The sequence below is a fragment of the Anabrus simplex genome, chromosome 1 (assembly GCF_040414725.1).
Source record: "Anabrus simplex isolate iqAnaSimp1 chromosome 1, ASM4041472v1, whole genome shotgun sequence".
Lineage (NCBI taxonomy): Eukaryota > Metazoa > Arthropoda > Insecta > Orthoptera > Tettigoniidae > Anabrus > Anabrus simplex.
This window is the reverse complement of record NC_090265.1, coordinates 437195027-437210016: the sequence shown is the minus strand read 5'-3', so window position 1 is coordinate 437210016 and position 14990 is coordinate 437195027. Positions and strand designations below refer to the sequence as shown.

Here is a 14990-nt window from a genome sequence, read left to right as displayed (position 1 = left end):
GTTGTTTGCGAAAAATAGCGTAGTAGCTTACTCCTAGATCAGGTACAATGGTTTCGTGAGCATAATGATGCCATACATTTATTGATATGAAGGGGGTAGGGGACACGTTGGCATTCTATGATTTGCCGAGCGTAGGAAAGTACGTCGTGTTGTGCAGATGATTTCTTTATCAAGAACACTCCTTAGTAAATTATCTTTCCTAATTGACCTCAACAGGGCAAATTTAAGAATGCTAAAAACTTAAAAAGCTACCCAAAAGTCCGGTAGAAATTGAAATAACATGTACCACTTCGCTTATATTTTTAGTTTACTATTGTAAAATGCTAAAGAAATTTGAAATTCGAACAGTAGTAGTAGTAGTAGTAGTAGTAGTAGTAGTAGTAGTAGTAGTAGCAGCTAAAGTCTGTAACATTTCTTTGTAACGCTTTAAATCAGGGTTATTTTAAATTCTAGAGTTATGTTCTGGTATCATCGCACGAAACTATCTGTACCAGACTGAAAGTTGGTCTCAGAATATCAAGTTGGAAATGATTTTGTTATAAGAGGTGTGGGATTAAATGATAATGATAACTCCATTCAGCTAGGTATTGTTTTAAGATATTGACCTGAAAATATGCAATGTTGCTTCAAGGAAAGATAGTAATAAGGGCTCGAACGGAGAACCTTTATTTTACAGGCAGATATATGGATACACAGCAACGGGGCAGTGACACACATTACTATTCAACATTGGTATGCAAGCAATTGCTCCAGTGGTACACGAAAGCATCGATGCAGGCATGAAAGAAATCTGCGCCCAGGCTCTGAAGTCACGTCATCTCGGCATAATGGCTAGCCGCTTACGACCCAGGTGCTTCTTCAACGGTGCGAAGAAATGGAAAACATTGAGTGGTAATTCGGGATAGAATAATAATAATAATAATATTAATAATGTTATTTGCTTTACGTCCCACTAACTACTTTTACGGTTTTCGGAGACGCCGTGGTGCCGGAATTTAGTTATGCAGGAGTTATTTTATGTGCTAGTAAATCTACCGGCACGAGGCTGGTGTATTTGAGCACCTTCAAATACCACCGGATTGAGCCACGATCGAACCTGCCAAGTTGGGGTCAGAAGGCCAGTGCCTCAACCGTCTCCGCCACTCAGCCCGGCAATTCGGGATAGAAGAGAGGATGGTACAGTACCTCTCTCCCACCCCCTCCTCCAACGTCCCCACCGGAAGACGATAGTGGACCAGTTGTACTTCCTTTTAAAACAATAATCACAATCACCACTATCCCGCTGAAAGTGCCGTAACAGCTCACACGTACTGTTGGCTGCATGTGTTCTGGCGTTATCGTGTAGCAACACGACGCCTGCTGAGAGAAGTCTACAGTACAACGTTTACTGCGAAATCCTGCCCACAACCACTCGAGTGTGTGACTGGCAGCATTCAGTGTGCTTCCCGGACTAGGACATAAACCATTTGAACCATTCTCCCTACAGGCCCGAACTGGCAGCCAGGGATTTCCATCTCTTCAAACCGTTGAAGAAGCACCTGGGAGGTATGCATTTCAACGACGACGTGGCCGTTTAGCATGCATGCTGCGATGACGCGGCTTCAAAGAGTGAACACCTATTTCTTCCATGCCGGTACTGATATCTGGGTGTACCGTTGGAACGAGTGCTTGGACAAGAATGGTGAAAATGTTGAATAGCAATACGTATCATACTGTGTATCAGTATATCTTCGCCTGTAAAATAAAATTTCTGTATGCGAGGTCTTGTCACCTTATTTTTTGAAGCACCGGGCGAGTTGGCCGTGCGCGTAGAGGCGTGCGGCTGTGAGCTTGCATCCGGGAGATAGTAGGTTCGAATCCCACTATCGGCAGCCCTGAAGATGGTTTTCCGTGGTTTCCCATTTTCACACCAGGCAAATGCTGGGGCTGTACCTTAAATAAGGCCACGGCCGCTTCCTTCCAACTCCTAGGCCTTTCCTATCCCATCGTCGCCATAAGACCTATCTGTGTCGGTGCGACGTAAAGCCCCTAGCAAAAAAAAATTTTTTGAAGCACCTTTGTAATATTTGCGAACTTACTTTGAAAATCGCGTAACAGTTTTAAATGAGATGGTATTTCTTAATTTTTCTCTCATTCATCTTAAACTACCGTATTAACTGATTTGAAATTTGGTATGGATATACTTCAGATATCCAATTAAAACATAAGCCTATTCTAATTTTTCAATAATTAATCTTTTCTAATTGGTGGTTATTAATATGCATGAACTTGGCCATTTTTCATCCGATAAAAACCAAAATTTACGGGGAAATGGTGAGTAGTATCATCAAATAAAGCCCAGCATATGTACTTATTTTTTTAAATACAAAGGTGGCCTTATGCATTTTTTATAGTTGCTTTACGTCGCACCGACACAGATAGGTCTCATGGCGACGATGGGACAGGAAAGGGCTAGGAGTGGGATGGAAGCGGCCGTGGCCTTAATTAAGGTACAGCCCCAGCATTTGCCTGGTGTGAAAATGGGAAACCACGGAAAACCATTTTCAGGGCTGTCGACAGTGGGGTTCGAACCTACTATCTCCCGAATACTGGATACTGGCCGCACTTAAGTGACTGCAGCTATCGAGCTCGGTATGTGCATTTTCTTTGCAATGCAATGGTATTCGGGATATTTCGTTTTTTATGTATTAAAACATGCGTTCCGGACTAGCCACCGGCTGTTCGTCTGGACATTTCGCCACTAGTCGGTAGGCCCTGCTAATTCAGACTGGAGTCCATAGCATGCGAAGGTTGTTACCACATTACACATCAAAGTAGGGTAGAAACAGAAATCACTGACATCGTCAAATATTAATAATGATAATATTATTGCCATTACGTAACACTAACTACTTTTACGGTATTCGGAGACGCCGAGGTGCCGGAATTTAGTCCCACAGGAGTTATTTAACGTGCAAATATATCTACTTACACGAGGCTGACGTATTTGAGCACCTTCAAATACCACCGGACTGAGCCAGGATCGAACCTGCCAAGTTGGGGGCAGAAATCCAGCGCTTCAACCGTCTGAGTCACTCAACCTGGTTCGCCAACTATTGGCGTGTACGTTGTGCTAGTAAGTGTATACAGGGTGAAGCGAAATTCGCGCACTCGGGCGTCGCAGCGCGACTCCTCACATGCCAGCAATAAAAAATTGTATCTCACAAAAGTTCGTCCTGCGAGTATATCCGGGAGAAAAAGGACGTTGAAGAGTGGCAATCTGCGCGAATTTCGCTTGGAATTGGAATTGGTCCAGTTTTAGGACTTCCTGCCATAAATCCTGTCTGGAGGAATGTTGCTTGTTTCTGCAGTGTTTGGTACTGTGGTGAGGTGTATGCGAATTGAGACGAATACGAACATCAAGCCCCTAGCAAGAGGAATTAACTTCAAGCAGTTAGAATCATGGGCCCAGCCGGGAATCAAACCCGGCGCCTTCTGAACCGAAGGCTCCTACTCTGACCATTCAGCCAAGACGCCGGACCTTCGGTATAGAAAGGTTCATTTTTCATTACAAACTTGCGTAGGGAAATGAACTCAGCGACAATTTATCTGACAGACTGCACATCAATATGTGGCGTGACCAGCCTTAAGTGATATAATGGATAGTATGAGCATTGTCACATTCGCAGTTTTGGCACAACAGTAACGATATAATAGTCAAGGTGCCATTTCATGTCCATGGCATAGGCACAGGAAGCCATTTTTGTTCAGTCCGTGATATCCGGAATTCTTTGTCTGTGTGTATGTGTGCGATTCCGAGCCAAATCGACGGCACGCAAAGATCTCGATGTTAACATACGTGCACACAAACTTTCACCGATGACGCATGGCTGTGTCAAAGAGCAAATCTTGCTCCAAGAAATGAACCTGTTAACATCATCACCAAGGAATTTTACAAGAATTACCTCGTGTTCTACAAATTTACAAGTCTATGGGCACGACATTTCATGGTACAGACGAGGCTGTCAACTGCACGACAGAGCTTTCGAACAACTTGGAGTCACGTCATCTGGAGCACGCTCTAACATCTTCGATCGGACAATTTTTGCACCGATAATCCTTCTCAGGTAAATACATTATCTTTCCCTCTGCAACGGAACATGACTCTCTGTCAAGAAATTGATGCAGAATATTGTTGAAGCCACCATCATGAGTGGACATGCCGCGGTAGTATTCATTCCTCGGATTGAAATCATCCCTTCGGATAGACTGATTCAATTTATACGTCTGCAGTCACACGTTTGAGTTTCGCTACGTGCATGAAAAAGGCACAAAGGCAATCGCTTAATGTTGTAGGACTCGATCTTCGGAAACAGTGCTTCTGCCGTGCTGAACTGCACGTGGATTGTTCAAGAGTTGGAAGGACAAACGTACTATACAGGGTGTAACATATATGTAATGCACAAATTGCAGGACACATTCCTTACACATAGACAAGGAAATTATGTTATATGAACATGGGTCCAAAAATGCTTTGTTTCCATGTTACACCTCATTTCTCCAACTCATTAATCATGGGAAACACACAAGAATTGAACGTAGCAGCATGAAACCCTTTCTCACAGAAAATGTTCAATGCGCCCTCCGTGAGCTCTGATACTTTCTTGCCAAAGTCGTACTGATCACTGAAACAGTTGATGTTACCCGTAAACAAGCAATGAAGTATGTCGCATGGCAACAGGGACTTGTAAATCAAAACAAAAAACTGGCGGTACACCTTTAATAATGACACCCTAACCAGACGAAACCAAGAGTGAATGTTCCCCATGATTCTAACGTTCTGTTCTCGTCTGTTTCCCATGATTAATGAGTTGGAGACAATAAGGTGTAACATGTAAACAAAGCGTTTCCGGACCCAAGTTCATATAACATAATTCCTTCGTCTACGTGTGAGGAATGTTCCTGCAATTTGTGCCGCATATTTTTGTTACAGCCTGTATATCTTAGCCCCAAATGGAATGACACATTTTAGCCGGAAACTCTAGAAGGAAAAGTTGTTTTTCATATATGATCTTTAATATTGTTCTAATATTATTAGTACCACCGACCAAACCGGTATCTTAAGCACTGATATTAACAATATACAGTATATTAAAAGTTAACAGTTTTTTCATGCAATTTATGTAAAAACGATTTGAGCTAATAAGAATAATTATTGTTTTGTGTTTAAATAAATAGTTCAGAGACATTCAACGGTTGAATTAATGAACGCGGATCAAGCCATATGCACATGCTAGTAACTTAAATAAGAATAATAAATTGATTGTTTGCTCAAATTAGGAACCGTGTTAAGTACTCTGGAGTATAACTAGCAACATTCACAGGGATGCAATGTAACGAAAGGTGTTGTTTAAAAAAAAATATTATATTGGCGTTAGGCCTCGGAAGACCATGCGGCCAACATTTACAGAGTGAGCATACATTTATGTTACATACATTTCGTGGTTGAAAAGAGAAAGTCATATCTTATAAATTAATATTACAGTCTGATAAATATTGGCAAATTACAGCCTATAATTGTGGAGTAATATTTGATAACAGGATGGCAACAGAAGTTGGCAGTGGGGTATTATAGTAATTTCGTGTGGCTATTTTTAGCCGGGCGCAGCGCTTGTAAGGCAGACCCTCCGATGAAGGTGGGTGGCATCAGCCATGAGTAGGTAACTGCGTGTTATTGTGGTGGAGGATAGTGTTATGTGTGATGTGTGAGTTGCAGGGATGTTGGGAACAGCACGAACACCCAGCCCCCGATCCATTGGAATTAACCAATGAAGGTTAAAATCCCCGACCCACCCGGGAATAGAACCCGGGACCCTTTGAACTGAAGGCCAGTACGCTGACCATTCAGCCAACGAGTCGGACAGACGGATATTTAACTTCACCGAAGAAGAGTACAGATGGTTCTGTTGTTGGGAGTACTTCTTACAGGACAGTATGATGTGGTTCAAGTCGACTGTTTCTCCAGGGTCTTCTGGGTAGTGAGGGTTGTCGAAGACCTTGATCCTGTGTAGATGACTTGGATAGCATCCATACCACCGACGCATTCTAACGAAAGGTGTTCGATATTTTGTCGAACAATTGAGTGTGAGCGTCACAGTGTTTCTTGCCATGACGAGAGATGAGCACCAAGGGCTAGAAGACAATAATAATAATAATAATAATAATAATAATAATAATAATAATAATAATAATGAGAATAAGAAGAAGAATACGTTCCACTATTTGTACGGTTCACGAAGATGCCGATATGCTGAAAATTTGGTACCGCAGGAGTTCATTTATGTGCGGGTGAATATACCGACATGAAACTAGTATTTTTGAGCACCTTCAAACGCCACCAGACTGTGCTGGGACTGAACCTACCGACATTGGCTCAGGAAGCTGGCGCTGTGCCAACCGAGCCACTCAGTCTGGCTATAATTTGAGACCAGAGTGAAGTACAAATGATCAGTACATTTAACTACACTTAATTTTGAACTTCACCACTATGTTCGGAAATGTTAATGAAATCATCTGCAGTCGCTTAAGTGCGGACAGTATCCAGTATTCGGGAGATAGTGGGTTCGAGCCCCACTGTCGGCAGTCCTGAAGATGGTTTTCCGTGGTTTCTAATTTTCACACCAGGCAAATGCTGGAGCTGTACCTTAAATAAGGACACGGCCGCTTCCTTCCCACGTCCAGCCCTTTCCTGCCCCATCGTCTCCATAAGACCTTCCTGTATCGGAGCGACATAAGCAACTTGCAAATGAAATCATCTGCTGAGTGGTTGCTGATCCCAGCTGGGGTCAGTGGACTTCTGTAGACCCGAAAATTCGTGGTCTTTCATGCGATTCATACTTTTCCTTTTCTTTTTTACACTTGGCTTTACGTCGCACCGAAAGAGATAGGTCTTATGGCAACGATGGGACGGGAAAGGACTAGAAGTGGGAAGGAAGCACCCGTGGTCTTAATTAAGGTACAGCCTGGTGTGAAAATGGAAAACCACGGAAAACCATCTTCTGGTTTGCCGACAGTGTGGCTCGAACCCACTATATTCCAAACGCAAGCTCACAACCGTGCGCCCCTTACCACATGACCAGTTCGCTCGGTGTAAAATTCCCTACACTACTACTACTACTACTACTACTACTACTACTACTACTACTACTACTACTACTACTACATAGACCTAACGTTTCTGATAAGTGGTTCGAGAAAGACAGACAGCTCTTCTGCAAGACTGATATCAGGCAAGAGGGCATCTCAGATAGAATACTACATAGATTACTGATCAAGCTGCAACCTGCATGGAATTTCAAGGTGGTGAGAAATAAAGCGATACCATCTCATTGTCATCTATTATACGAGTTTGAAAATACGTTCTCAAATATTACAAAGTAACTTCAAAATATAAGGTAACAAGAGGTCGCATGTGGAAACTTCAAAGGCAGATCTACGGATATACAGAGTAGTAAGGCACTAATTAGTTATCTACCTTCGTACTGTAACTTTTAGCGCTATTACCTGCTGACAACAAAGGACTCTGGAACCCTCCCGAAGAAGACAATTTTTTTTCGCAATTTTCTTTACGTCACACTAACACAAATAGGTCTTACGGTAACGATGGAATAGGAAAGGGCCAAGGGTGGAAAGGAACCGGCCATGGCCCTAAAAAAAGGTACATCACCAGCATTTGCCTGGTTGATAATGGGAAATCACGGGAAAACCATTTTCAGGGCTGCCGTCAGTGGGGCTCGAACCCACTATCTCCAGATGTAAGCTCACAGCTGGGCGCGCCTTGCCGTATGGCCAGCTTGCCCGGTAAAAGAAGACTCTTAATACGTGCATGGTACTCATGCAGATTAAACTCACAAAATCAGAACAAATTCTATGTTCTCTACACTAGAGACTAACCCTTCTTAGCAAGGTTTCGCAGTTTTCAGGACCAGCTGTATAGGCAATTAGTTACATTAGCGCTTAACCTTACGCTGGAAGTCCCGGTCTAGAAATCCAGCGTATTCAGTGACTTTTTAGAGTGTCAAACCTGAGAGAGCAAAGTCAGCAATTTACTGATATTTTAAAAAGAACTTATGAAGGCAAAATTCCGACCATGTTGCGTCTTGGAAGTCTGGTAGACTGTCGAGTAATGTCTGAATGAACTCTAAGCTATTTTAGTTATTTCAATTCGTTTCAGGCCATTGGAGACCACGTTAATAAACTTATACGTTTATGATAGCCTTTCTTGCAACCTAAAATCACTGCGTTCTTTCTCTAGCAGCTTGTCTTCTTTCCTGTGCCCATCATCTATTCTTTTTCAGTTCTTCATGGAAGTCCTTGAAATTGTTGAGCTATTATCAGTGTAGTTCTCATTCTGAAATGTCCTCTGGCCTGCGATCAATCCTGCCGAAATTCTTTCTGAACTCTTGAAACCACTTATCAGAAACTATAGTAGTAGTAGTACAATGGGAAGTCGAGAACTTCAGAAAGGGTGTCCTCACTTCTTGAGTAGAAAATTGCTCCTAGGATTCACTAAGTTTACATTAGAAACAACTTAGATACTGGCGGTGAAGTCATAAAACCAACTGCTCAACTACTGCTAGATTGTTGATTATTGCAGTTGAAACGAGCCTTACAGTTAGCTAATCGGCCCACTACTCATAGAAACAAACACATTAGCGTAAACTCTTACAGTAACTTCCATGGCGACAGTATGTTTCTGATGCTGTAGGCGTGAAGGGCATTTTATTTTCAAGGACATGGAATCTTTTTTTTTTTCACGCTCCAAAACTGAGTTCTACAATATTGTGGGTTTATGCATTAACAGTGCTCAACCGGTGTTCAGCAGGTTTATTTGGTTCCAGGTGTGGTGTCATGAGGAATTTTATACTCGCCCTTATCTCAAACTAACCTTTCATTTTTTCCATGCTTAAAGTTCGCCGCAACTTCGATCATCGTGAGTAGAATCAGGCCATCGGCAAACAATATTCATGATCTTCATACTTGCATCACAAATGACTTGTGTATTAATAGAAAAATATCCCTTCCGATTTCTGAAAAGTTCACCGTTATGACCGGGAGGGTAAAAAATGCAGGCAATTGCACCCATGGTGAGTGGGCTAACCTGCCAACGTGAATAATTTCCTCTTATTTTCCGAACATTCATGATCATTTGCAGGCATATTTATGTACGTCCCTCTGAACCTCAATAGTGCTCGAGCCACGCGATGAAAGACACGGGCAGCAGTCGTGCGGTGAACGGCAACTAACTGAAATGTTCCAGTATTAAACACTCGCAGGGCATACAACCACTGTTATTTGGGAGATACAGCTGAATTCCTGTCTGAAATTTGTTGCAAGTGATCTCCAAATATTCCTCAAACTCTCTCCCCGTGTAGGTTACATATCATACACATTTCGCCTTTCACGCACTGCACGTACTACTGCATTTGCACTGTTTTCTTCGTCGAGATCGTCAATATAATCTAAGTAATCCATACACACGTATGAAACGTCTTTCTTTCGTATACGACATGGCATTCTAATTCGTGAACTAGTCTAATCCTAGCTTACTCCATGCACGACATGGGAGTATATTCTAACCTATATTCGAGCCTTATTTACTTCATTAGTAATATACTACAATATGGTAGGTACTCTTCAACATTTTACTATTGTAGTAATTTAGTCCAAGAGCATCTGAAAGGGCTATAATACTTCCGAAGTAATTTACTCTCGTATGGAAGTTGCCAAATGCTGACTTCAACACTACTTTACTACGGAAGTAGAACTTACACTTGGTTGGTGCACGCTGCCCTAAGATTTCTATTTTTAGGATTCTGACTCCTTTTGAACAAATTATACTAATTTATGGGAAGTCCATAAGCTATCCTCATCCCCACTCTGATTTTCCGGAAGGACAAATTGGATACAAGTTCGTCCATTCTTCTACTTCTTAGCTCCATTATCAGTAGATGCCATAACATCGTCATCGCAACTTCTGGTTTGTGAGAAAGACATAGATGTAGTAACATCTTAAGATCGGACAAGTGTGGCAATCTCGTGAAACCTTACATTAAGCAGAAGCTCATCATGGAGTATCTTTTAATCAGAGCTTGCTGTCCTAAATTGTTCACGAAACCCTCTTCAAAGGTTCCTAGCACTAAATGACTGGGAGACCAATACGATTTAGATAAAGTCATGCTGCCTAGTTTAGTGCCTGAATTCTGCCGAGTGATTTCACTGATGTGACTTTAAACCCCTTCCTCTACAATGACGAGTACATCCGTCCATTCAAACTGCAAATGCGTTTTCCTTGCATGATTTATTTCAATTTTGACATTCTGGGTTAATATTCTCCAATTCTCTATATAATGTTGGTCATCTTATTCATAGTGTAAATATCATCAGGATTAACAGAAAATTATTTGCTTATTTTTCTTGATGGTTAAGAAGAAGATTCAGAAACATGTTATAATTGATTGATAACCATGGTATTTGTAATTTTATTAAAGACAAATGGTTGAAAATGTTGAAAATATGAACACAAATTCTCCCACCTACGATCAATAACGTACGGAAGTCAATAGCTATAAAGCATTTCAAGTTAATGTAGACGTCTAAAACGAAAATCGAAATGTTGTTCGCTGTGAACGCCATTTAAACATTTAAAGAACGGTTTAACATACGTCATATTTTTAGATACGTTTTCGAGCTAAATTATTTTATGTCAGTGGGTTGAAACACTAACCCATCATATTTCTGGCATCCCACGTCGCAGCTGAATAGCTAATTTATGCTGTACGAGAGGACAGAATGGATGCACCATTTATAGATCAGAGTTTTGATTTATAGGCCAATGTTATTTTGTTAAACGTTCCTTCAATTGCTATGGATTTCAAGAGGCATCATGGTGTCGGAATTTTGTACAGGTCGAGTTCTTTACCACAGCGCCAGACAATGACTCGGAGTTGTCTCATTTAAATACCAAGAATTACCATTGACCTTCTGCGAGATTGAATATGCTATCATGGAAACAGGATGACAATGACTGATTGCTTATGGTATTGAGGTTGACAATCAGAGGTTTAAATCCTACCAGAAGCTTTTCTGACCGTGGTTTCTCTGCAGTTATTAGCACATCAGATACAGGAAAATTGGAAGACCATAAGCTATCCTCATCCCCAGGTCCCTTAGGATCTGTCCAAGTAAGTATTGCTATACGCCAAGCGAGTTTACTAGAAGATTTAAATAGCTGTAAGCTTGTATTCGGGAGATGGTCGGTAGCAGTACCTAGTCTCACCGTCATTGAGTGCTACTATTCGCCTAGTTAGGTGCTCACTTCATATTCACCGGAATGTTACAAGTTGGGGTCAAAATGTACAGGTTATTATGGACTATAAGAATTGGGTTGTAAACATATTACGTCCTACACGTCAAACATCCACTTGTTCCCTTGGCCTCATTTCAATACCAACATTCACCGCGCCTTTACTACTATTGATTGAAAGTAAATCACGTCATTGGTTGTTTGAATGTATTTCACAGAGTCTGATGAACCAATACAATATACTGACTATTGATGATTGAATAGTTTACGACCGAGCTCGATAGCTGCAGTCGCTTAAGTGCGGCCAGTATCCAGTATTCGGGAGATAGTAGGTTCGAACCCCACTGTCGGCAGCCCTGAAAATGGTCTTCAGTGGTTTCCCATTTTCACACCAGGCAAATGCTGGGGCTGTACCTTAATTAAGGCCACGGCCGCTTCCTTCCCACTCCTAGGCCTTTCCCGTCCCATCGTCGCCATAAGACCTATCTGTGTCGGTGCGACGTAAAGCAACTAGCAAAAAAAAAATAGTTTACGGTACACCGGTGTCCTACTTTCGAACTTCGTTTTCATAACTCAATCTGCATATTGGTGTTCAGTAACCAGTAAGTTCCACAGGTTTATCCCATGAACTAGACCATAATATGCTTCTGACACATTTGTGTACATATTTAAAAAATATTCCACTGTAGTCAACTGCAGCTGATTACGTAATTGAGTGAAAATCCGTGAAGTGCACCTGTTAGGTCGACACGAAGTTCTCCCTCCCTTCAATGTTTTTTAGTGTGCATTTTCATTGTACCGCTCCCTCCCTCAACTCAATTCCCAAATTTAAAATAACTCTAGGCATTATTTTGTTATCCTGAAAAACTTAGGGAAAAAAAGGTTTGATCAAGGTTTTGTTAAGTAACAAGAATGTATAGTTCGGGCCACCTAAATAGGCCAATCCAGCCACTATTCATTGGCGGCCCTGAAGATGGATTTATTTACTTTCCCATCTTCACACCAGAGACTTGCCAAGACCTTTCTTTATCCGGCCATAGCTGATATCTTTCCAGTTCTTGGTCCTTTTGTAGCAGTGATGTGTGAATGGCATAGTCACTGGTTTCTAACTAAGACGGCCATGGTTCGAATCCTGGTCAATGTAAGAGGGATTTTATAGATGAAAGGTCATGACCCTTTGGTTCAAATTTCAAGTATAACTGTAGCTCCCATGGTTATTACTCCGATATCAATAGTAATGTAAGTCAATAAGCTTAATGTTACCGGGCGAGTTGGCCGTGCGGTTAGGAGCGTGCAGCTGTGAGCTCGCATCCAGGAGATAGTGGGTTCGAACACCACTGACGGCAGCCCTGAAAATGGTTTTCCGTGGTTTTCCATTTTCACACCAGGCAAATGCTGGGCTGTACCTTAATTAAGGCCATGACTGCTTCCTTCCCAATCCTAGGCCTTTCCGGCCCCATCGTCGCCATAAGACCTATCTGTGTCGGTGCGACGTAAAGCAAATGGCACTTGGAATTAAGCAGCTACACGAGGACTGGGCGACCGACTCGTTGCCAGGACGACAGGGAGGCACGTGGAGAGTAAATCGAACTGTACTGTAGAGTAGACAGGAAATTGACTGCTATATTATTGAGTTCCAGTTAGATCGGGCCTCCCAGAGAAAAGTTATACAAATGCAAACATTTAGCCTCTTTCGATTTCACCTGTTATTATCCGTAATATCTCTTGTACTGGATTGTGTGCGTGCGTGCGTGCGAAAAGTTTTCATTCCCCACCCGGAAGGGGTGGGGCGGGCCACCTGAACGGTTACGCCCTCCCTCTGGCCAGGACCTTGGGTGAGGTTGGGAAGATTTGTGAGAAGTAGGAGGTGGGAAAAGGTGATGTGAAAAAATAGGGTATGTAAAGGCCTCTTGGCTAAGGGAGGTGTAATGATATGTATGCCTTTCTTATTTGATTACGAGGTAATTACAAGACAGATGATGCATACAGATATACAGAGAAAATAGAGCTGAGTAGATGTGCAAGAGAAAAGGAGGAGAGCAAAGAGGTCATAAAAGGAGAAGTGGACAAGTGACGTAAGGAGAAGGCGAAGATTGTCGGAGGGTAGCGGATGTGGGCAAAAGGAAGTGGATAGGGGTGGGTGAAAATGGAGATTGGAAGTAGAAGTTTGGGGAGGAGGGGTAGGCCGCGGACGTCGACGAGGTATGGGAGATCGGTTGAAAGGCGGGGAAGGAGAGCGAGAATGTTCAACGCGGTGGTGACGGCCGTAGAGATGTAATCATTGGTTGATGAGGTGTTGTTCGTCTTCAGGAGTCGGTAGCTTGAGTCACAGCAGGTATGTAGGTCCATCGGCGTTGAAGATTCGGGAGGCGCGTTGTACCGGAAGTCCTGATTGGCGAAGGGCATGGACGATGAGGTCAGAAGGGAGACCGGGGTCTACCCCACGGACGACGCAGTTATAAGTTGGCTGTTATTCTGGCGGTGGTGATGACGATGACAGGCGATGTGCTGTAGTGGTGGTAGTGTCCTCGGCAGGTGGCCTGGATCTGAGCGGGTTGTTGAGCAGGGGAAGGAAAAAGGAGGAGAGGAAACGTCATGAGGGAGAAAGGATGGGGCATTACGGAAGTTGTGATAGGAATGTGAGGGGAGGAGTGAGCAGAAGTGGTGGTGGTGGTGGTGGTGGTAGTGATGGTCACGACAGGGGAGGTGTAGTGAGAAGGCGAAGGTTGGGGTGGTGAGCGGTATGGAGGAGGCGTTGGTGCTGCAGGCGAAGTGACTGGTGCAGGCGTTTCTTGATCGCTGTCGGGGAGCTGTGCCATGATGTTTGGGGGCGTAGCTACCACTCGATGAGGACGATTCTGGATCAGTACGCCACGATGAACGATGTGGTCGCTGTCGGCAGAAGAGGCCAAATATACCAGTACTGCGTCTGAAGAACCTGGGCCGGCAAGGAGCCTAGAGGCACAATGGACTCCAGATGGACGAAGGGCATTGAGGATGTTCTCTTCTGGAATGACGAGGTTGACATCACAAACTAGGCAAGTGTACATATTGGGAAGGCCGACTTCCAGCTCGGTGCCAGCCTATTTGCTTTATTACGGTCGGAGGGTGCGAATTATAGATGAGGGGTCACCCGGCCGAAGAAAAAGAGAATTGAGAGTCAAAAGAGAATTGAGAGTCCCTCTTACTTGATTTTACCTTCCAACCATGAAGTCAACGTCCATTTGCTGTTTCTACCAATCAATCAGTACTGATCTGCAGACGTGATATGGGCTTTTGGGCTTATGCCGTGTCAAGAAAACAAGGTGAAGCTCCTTACATTTTGCAAAGAACTTTCTCCGCGTCATCAGAAGAATATCTCGACTGTTCACGAGGAAGTCTGCTCCAGTAATGAGGGTTTGAAACGTACGAATTTGGAAAACACCGAAATGAAATAATAGTATAGAAAGGTCTGTGAAGAGAATTGCCTACGTAAATACTTAATGGCTGGCAACCACGTATTACTTGACAGCCAGTGTCCTTGTTGAAATTGTTAGTATTGTTATGTATTTCCAAAGCTTCCCATATTTCTAGACCTGTAATCTTTAGTGCGGGTAAGAGCTGGAACATTTTTGAACACGGCATCATGACCGGACGATAGGGCGTG

General features: G+C 42.9%; 1 protein-coding gene across 1 annotated transcript in view; it reads right to left on the bottom strand.

The window, feature by feature from the left end:
* The window catches only part of LOC136871971 (carboxypeptidase N subunit 2), a 182317-nt gene extending 176234 nt beyond the window's left edge, over positions 1–6083 (bottom strand). The window contains exons 1-2 of the mRNA XM_068227156.1: positions 5881–6083; positions 4603–4664 (exon numbers count right to left, since the gene is read on the bottom strand). Coding sequence (XP_068083257.1) covers positions 4603–4664; positions 5881–6083 — 265 coding nt within the window. The remainder of the gene's footprint in view (positions 1–4602; positions 4665–5880) is intronic.
* Between the last annotated feature and the right edge of the window lie 8907 nt (positions 6084–14990).